This window comes from Rana temporaria, unplaced genomic scaffold (assembly GCF_905171775.1).
Source record: "Rana temporaria unplaced genomic scaffold, aRanTem1.1, whole genome shotgun sequence".
In the NCBI taxonomy this organism is placed as follows: Eukaryota; Metazoa; Chordata; class Amphibia; order Anura; family Ranidae; genus Rana; species Rana temporaria.
The window spans coordinates 1-7,500 of NW_024404662.1; the positions used below are offsets into that span (position 1 = coordinate 1).

The 7,500-nt window shown below is 45.8% G+C and overlaps 1 protein-coding gene across 3 annotated transcripts in view; it reads right to left on the reverse strand.

The window, feature by feature from the left end:
* Positions 1 to 1,063: 1,063 nt before the first annotated feature.
* LOC120922819 overlaps positions 1,064 to 7,500 on the reverse strand; it is a 30,078-nt gene continuing 23,641 nt past the window's right edge. For 2 of the 3 annotated variants that reach the window (XM_040334823.1, XM_040334822.1), the window contains exons 9-12: positions 6,385 to 6,426; positions 4,378 to 4,452; positions 2,322 to 2,364; positions 1,064 to 1,248 (exon numbers count right to left, since the gene is read on the reverse strand). In XM_040334823.1, the coding sequence (XP_040190757.1) occupies positions 1,224 to 1,248; positions 2,322 to 2,364; positions 4,378 to 4,452; positions 6,385 to 6,426 (185 nt within the window). In that variant the 3' untranslated portion in view covers positions 1,064 to 1,223. Of the gene's footprint in view, positions 1,249 to 2,321; positions 2,365 to 4,377; positions 4,453 to 6,384; positions 6,429 to 7,500 lie in introns of all 3 variants that reach the window. The other variant, XM_040334824.1, reaches the window with a different exon arrangement.

The window sequence follows — 7,500 nt, forward strand, 5'->3', positions numbered from 1 at the left end:
GGACACCTGAATTAAGGGGGGCACCCCGATGGAGACACCTGAATTAAGGGGGGTAACCCCAATGGGGACACCTGAATTAAGGGGGCCCCCCGATGGAGACACCTCAATTAAGGAGGGGAACCCCAATGGGGACACCTGAATTAAGGGGGGCACCTCGATAAGGACACCGGAAGTAGGGAGGGGGCACCCAGATGGGGACACCTGAAGTAGGGAGGGGGCACCCGGATGGGGACACCTGAAGTAAGGGAGGCACCCGGATGGGAACACCTGATGTAAGGGAGGCACCTGAGGTAAGGGAGGCTCCCTGATGGGGACACCTGATGTAAGGGAGGCACCTGGATGGGGACACCTGAAGTAATGGAGGCACCCGGATGGGGACACCTGATGTAAGGGAGGCTCCTGAATAGAGACACCTGATGTAAGGGAGGCACCCGGATGGAAACACCTGATGTAAGGGAGGCACCCGGATGGAAACACCTGAAGTAAGGGGTCACAAGGATGGGGACACCTGAATTAAGGGGGACATCCCGATGGGGACCCTGAATTAAGGGAGGCACCCCGATGGGGACACCTGAATTAAGGGAGGCACCCGTATGGGGACACCTGAATTAAGGGGGGCACCCTGATTGGGACACTTGAATTAAGGGGGACATCCCGATGGGGACACCTACATTTAGGGGGGCACCCTGATTGGGACACTTGAATTGGGGGGGCACCCTGATGGGGACACCTGAAGTAGGGAGGGGGCACCCGGATGGGGACACCTGATGTAAGGGGGCATTTAGATGGGGCACCTGATCACCGGATGTAAGGGGACACTCTGATGGGGACACAATGTAAAAAAAGACATTCTTAATATTAACACTAAATATTATTGAATTGTTTTGGAAATTGTACATGGCATACTTTTTACATCACATGACATCTATACAAGAATCGGAGTCGTAGCGCAAACACAGCGCGGAGCTCCTGAAATTTACATTCACTCCATCTGTTCTATACTGTTATAGTGCCTACTGCCAACTTACCACTAGATGGCGACAAATGACAGTCTACAAGCCAATGTTTACCGTTTTATAAAATAAATTTATTATATCGCACAGTGCTGGGTACAGGTAAGGCTCCTTTTTGGTTGTTTTTTTTTTTTTTTTCTTCTTCTTGCACAGGAAGTGCAAACGTCATTTTTTGGCTTCTGTGTTTCGCTCTTCTAAGGCCACGGCGACCTAAATTCCCGTTACATTATATCTCCTATAATAAAAGACACAAAGTTGTCAAAGTAAGCGCACCTACAGTCAAAAACATTTACAGCCAAAAACCGCTGAAGTGTTGTTGCATCAAATGTGCAATTACATGCGTCAGCGCGTTTCGCTTCCATCGAGTTTAACCGCTTACCGACGTACCTAACGTACATTTACGTCCGCAGAATGGCACGGGCAGGCAAAGCGATGTACAGGTACGTTGCTTCGAATCTGCCTCATAGCGGGCACGCACGTGCGCCCCCTGCCGCGACCTCCGTGACCGCGCCCCGCGGACACAATGTCCCCTGGTGTCCCGCGATCGTGTCACGGAGCAGCAGAACGGGTGGGGAGGGGGGTGCCTGTGTAAACAAGGCATTTCCCTGTTCTGCCTAGCGACAGGACACTGATCGTCTGCTCCCTGTCATCAGGAGCAGCGATCAATGTCGTGTCACTTGTAGCCCCGCCCCCCCCACACAGTTAGAATCACTCCCTAGGACACACTTAACCACTTCCTCGCCCCCCTAGTGTTTAACCCCTTCCCTGCCAGTGCCATTTACACAGTAATCAGTGCATTTTTATAGCGCTGATCGCTGTATAAATTACAGTGGTCCCAAAACAGCGTCAAAAGTGTCCGATGCGTCCGCCGCAATGTCGCAGTCACGATAAAAATTTAAAAAAAACTCTGATCGCCGCCATTACTAGTAAAAAAAATAAAAATTATAATAAAAATGCCATAGAACTATTTCTCTATTTTGTAGACGCTATAAATTTTGCGCAAACCAATCGATAAACGACGCTTATTGCGATTTTTTTTTTACCAAAAATATGTAGAAGAATACGTATCGCACTAAACTAAGGGGAAAAAAAAGGATAGATATATTTTTGGGGGATATTTATTATAGAAAAAAAGTAAAAAATATTGCATTTTTTTTTTTAAATTGTCGCTCTATTTTTGTTTATAGCGCAAAAAATCAAATGGAGATCTGTGGTCACATGACAAAGTTCTACTCACCCCCCCCCCCCATTATTACAAACCCCCCCCCCCCCCCCCAACACAAGAGAGACTTTCCACTCTCAGCTTACCTCTTCTGTCGTTTCTTGCAAGCGAATCCCCGACATCTTCCACCTGCAGGAATGGGTTTTATTTTTAATTCAAATAATATCAAACATCAAATCAAAAGACCCGAGAACTCAGCACAGGGATGGTGGGAACCCCTAATAATGGGCACAGCGGGTGTACAGACCCGGGAACCCAGCACAGGGATGGTGGGAACCCCTCATAATGATTGGCACAGCGGGTGTACAGACCCGGGAACTCAGCACAGGGATGGTGGGAACCCCTCATAATGGGCACAGCGGGTGTACAGACCTGGGAACTCAGCACAGGGATGGTGGGAACTCCTCATAATGGACACAGCAGGTGTACAGACCCGGGAACTCAGCACAGGGATAGGTGGGAACCCCTCATAATGGGCACAGCGGGTGTACAGACCCGGGAACTCAGCACAGGGATGGTGGGAACCCCTCATAATGGGCACAGCGGGTGTACAGACCCGGGAACTCAGCACAGGGATGGTGGGAACCCCTCATAATGATTGGCACAGCGGGTGTACAGACCCGGGAACTCAGCACAGGGATGGTGGGAACCCCTCATAATGGGCACAGCGGGTGTACAGACCCGGGAACTCAGCACAGGGATGGTGGGAACCCCTCATAATGGGCACAGCGGGTGTACAGACCCGGGAACTCAGCACAGGGATGGTGGGAACCCCTCATAATGGGCACAGCGGGTGTACAGACCCGGGGACTCAGCACAGGGATGGTGGGAACCCCTCATAATGGGCACAGCGGGTGTACAGACCCGGGAACTCAGCACAGGGATGGTGGGAACCCCTCATAATGGGCACAGCGGGTGTACAGACCCGGGAACTCAGCACAGGGATGGTGGGAACCCCTCATAATGGGCACAGCGGGTGTACAGACCCGGGACTCAGCACAGGGATGGTGGGAACCCCTCATAATGGGCACAGCGGTGTACAGACCCGGGAACTCAGCACAGGGATGGTGGGAACCCCTCATAATGGGCACAGCGGGTGTACAGACCCGGGAACTCAGCACAGGGATGGTGGGAACCCCTCATAATGGGCACAGCGGGTGTACAGACCCGGGAACTCAGCACAGGGATGGTGGGAACCCTCATAATGGGCACAGCGGGTGTACAGACCCGGGAACTCAGCACAGGGATGGTGGGAACCCCTCATAATGGGCACAGCGGGTGTACAGACCCGGGAACTCAGCACAGGGATGGTGCGAACCCCTCATAATGGGCAGTTTCTTATTTGTCCCCTTGGACAGGATTGCCGGTGAGGGGACCCTGAGGCCCCCACACACACTATTAGGTGTTCTGCAGATTTTTGTCTTCAGATTTACCAAAAACGTATAATATATGGTCAAACCTTAAGAGTTTCCATTTGTACCCAATCAGGCCGGCCCTCCACTACATGGTTTTGGTAAATCTGAAGACAAAAATCTGCAGAAAATCTAATAGTGTGTGCGGGGCTTAAGGTGGAAGACATGACTGATCCTCCCTCCACCTCTCTGATTGGCCACCTGAGAGTTCCACAACCTCCCTGAGCTCAGGTGAGTCCAATCAGACAGGTAAACCCCTCGGAGCAGAGGGGGCGGCGGCCCCATGGAGTCCCATCTGAAGCACAGACATCCCACCAGTAAGTCTCCTAAACTTTGTATCATCAGGGCTGTGACAATGTAATGGGGCCCCCCGTAGAAAAACCTTCAGGGGCCCTTGTGTCCCTCCAATCTGAAATCAGTTCCTCTGTGGGTATAGACTCCCCAGTCTTCACATTCATTAGTTTAATCCCAATGCATTGATTGGCTGCTGCTGCTGAACACATAAATCACAGATCAGCTGTGGGGCCCCATCGCAGTCACACAGTGTGCTCTGCCCATAGAGAGGTCCTTGTGATCAGCGCCACCTAGAGGATGCGATCCCTCCCAATGTGTGTGTGTGTTGTCATCGCACGCCAACGCATCAAACAACGGCCAACCCGTGTATGTATGTGCGTTCAACCGCAATTGGCATAAATGGAAGCCACACTGGGCGAGCGACCGAGATACTCACTGAACAATACGAGGAAACCGATAATACACAGGAGGAGGGCGCAGATCAATCCCCACTGCCTCAGGGACCTGTAATCTGCAATGGGGGGAAAATAAAAAATTTGGAGATGTTAATGACGATATTGTAACGTAGAAAATTGCAGAAAAAACATCAAGTGTCAAGGTCTTTTCGTTTTGTTTTTTAGTTTTTTTTTATACTTCCCTTTTTATTTTATTTTTATAATTCATACATTTTTTTTATATTATTTATTTATATATATATATATATATATTGTATTTGATTTTATTATTATTATTAATAATAATAATAATAATAATAATAATAATAATAATAATAATATTAGTATAATAATATTGTATACATTTTTTTTAATATATATATATATATATATATATATATATATATATATATATATATATATATATATATATATATAGTACTTGATTTTATTTTTATTATTATAATATTGTATACATTTTTTTGTCTGGATATAAATCTATGTTTATCCCAGGCATGTTTGAATCCCCTTACTGTTGGTAAACGCCACTATCTCTGTTGGAATCCTGATGTTAATTGTTTTAGCTGATGAAGTTATTGATCACTTGATGGTGATGTTGATTAGTTGATAACGATATCGTCACATCCGCGTTTTTGTCTGCTTCATGCTAGAGGAATGTTCTGTTGTGCGCTGGCTGCAGTGCATCATGGGGAATGGATGGTTGCAGCCTTTTAGTAATGATGATTTTTTTTTTATATTAATGTGTTATATTTATTTACATATTAAATATATATTTATATTAAGTTATTTAAATCTAAATTAATGTTGGGTTGTTGCATGTGTGTGTGTTTTTTTTTTTTTTTTTTTTTTTTTTTTTTTTTTTTTTTTTTTTGTTTTTTTTTTTTTTTTTTTTTGTATATATTTTTATTGTACACTGTATGGAGTCAGACAATCGGTTCATCAAGTGTCAAGGGTTTTTTTTTTTTGTTTGTTTTTTCTTTATAATTTTATACTTCCCTTTTTTATTTTTTTATAATTTTATACATTTTGTTTTTGTTATATAATTTTTTTTTATATATAAATTGTATTTATTATTATTATTATTATTATGATATACATTGTATTTTTATTTATTTTTTTGTCTGGATATAAATCTATGTTTATCCCAGGCATGTTTGAATCCCCCTACTGTTGGCTAACTCCACTATCTCTGTTGGAATCCTGATGTTAATTGTTTTAGCTGATAAAGTTATTGATCACTTGATGGCGATATTGATTAGTTGATAACGATATCGTCACATCCGTGTTTTTGTCTGCTTCATGATAGAGGAATGTTCTGTTGTGTGCTGGCTGCAGTGCATCATGGGAAATGGATGGTTGCTGCAGCCTTTTGGTAATGATTTTTTATTTTTTTTTGTTTATATTAACGTGTTATATTTATTTTCATATTAAATTTATGAGAGAAATAATATCTATTATATTAGGTTACTAAATATATATATATATATATATATATATATATATATATATATATATATATATATATATATATATATATACAAAACTGAAGCCGTCCTAAATTCTCCCGCAGATTTTGATAAATCCCCCCCCCCCCTCTATATGTAGACGGCGACCGCCATGATCCCTCATTCCATAGGCGGGCTGTGCTTAGTACAGCGTTTTTTGGTAGCTGCTCAAATTTTTAGCGTAGGAAAACCAGATGGCGGTGCGTTGCATAACGCACTTTTAGTTCCTGTGCCTTCCTGTAAGGCTGCGCTGGTTTTGCACCAGAATAAAAAAAAAAGGCATGCGTTGCAGTTTAAAATTCCTATTGCACTCAGCACCATCTAGTGGCCAAATACGGTATGACTGTGATTGAATTACTGCCATCGCCCCCCAGGGTGCTCCTTCACTCAGCAGCGCTGCGCGGTGATTGTGCTTTGCTGTTCCCCCTCAAAACAAAAATCGACAAAGCTGTGTTGTGGTGTTTCTTTTTTTTTTTTACCAACCGTAAATGAAGATCCGCTCGTGTTCCAGTCTTCTGGTGTCGTCTGAAAAAACAGAAAATTTAAAATGCTGGATGAGGTCAAGAATCATTGCCCCCCCCCCCCCCCCTGAGAATGCTGAGAATGGTATACAGAACACGCCCCCTCCACTAAAACTGGTGCACACAGAATCTGGTGCAGCTCTGCCTAGTAACCAATCGGCTTCTAACTTCAGGTCAGTCCATTAAGCTTTGGTACTAAAACCTGGAAGCTGATTGGTTGTTATGTGGAGCTGCACCAGATTTTGTGTGCTCCAGCTTTAGTAAATCTCCCCCCCCAATGCGTGTTGGGATCTTCTGTACTATACGGTATACTTATACCTGTTTGGTTGCTAGGATGCCGGCACAGCAACTAATGATACCCTGCCCCCAGCATCCTAGCAACCAATGCTGCTGTGTGGCATTTGGTTGCTAGGACGTTGGTGATTGGTGTACACGGTGTCATTGGTTTTTAGGATGGGCACTCTGGATGTCATCCCATTGTTGCCCCTTTCCATCTTTGGTTGCTGGCACAGCAACTAATGATATCCTGCCGCCGCCTAGCAACCAATGCTGCTCTGCGGCCTTGTTTCGCTAGGACGCTGGGGATTGGGGCAAACAGTGTCATTGGGTTTTTAGTATGGACACTCTGGATGTCACCCCATGTTTGCCCCCCCTCTTTGATTGCTGAGGTGCTGGCACAGCAACTTATGATACTCTGCCACAAGCATCCTAGCAACCAACCCTGCCTCATTGGTGAAACGCCCCTGTGCAGGTCCCGGAGATCTCCCCTCTTCCCATTGGTGGAACGCCCCTGTGCAGCCCCGGAGATCTCCCCTCTTCTCATTGGTGGAACGCCCCTGTGCAGGCCCCAGAGATCTCCCCTCTTCTCATTGGTGGAACGCCCCTGTGCAGCCCCGGAGATCTCCCCTCTTCTCATTGGTGGAAAACCCCTGTGCAGGCCCCAGAGATCTCCCCTCTTCTCATTGGTGGAACACCCCTGTGCAGGCCCCGGAGATCTCCCCTCTTCTCATTGGTGGAACACCCCTGTGCAGGCCCCGGAGATCACCCCTCTTCTCATTGGTGGAACGCCCCTGTATAG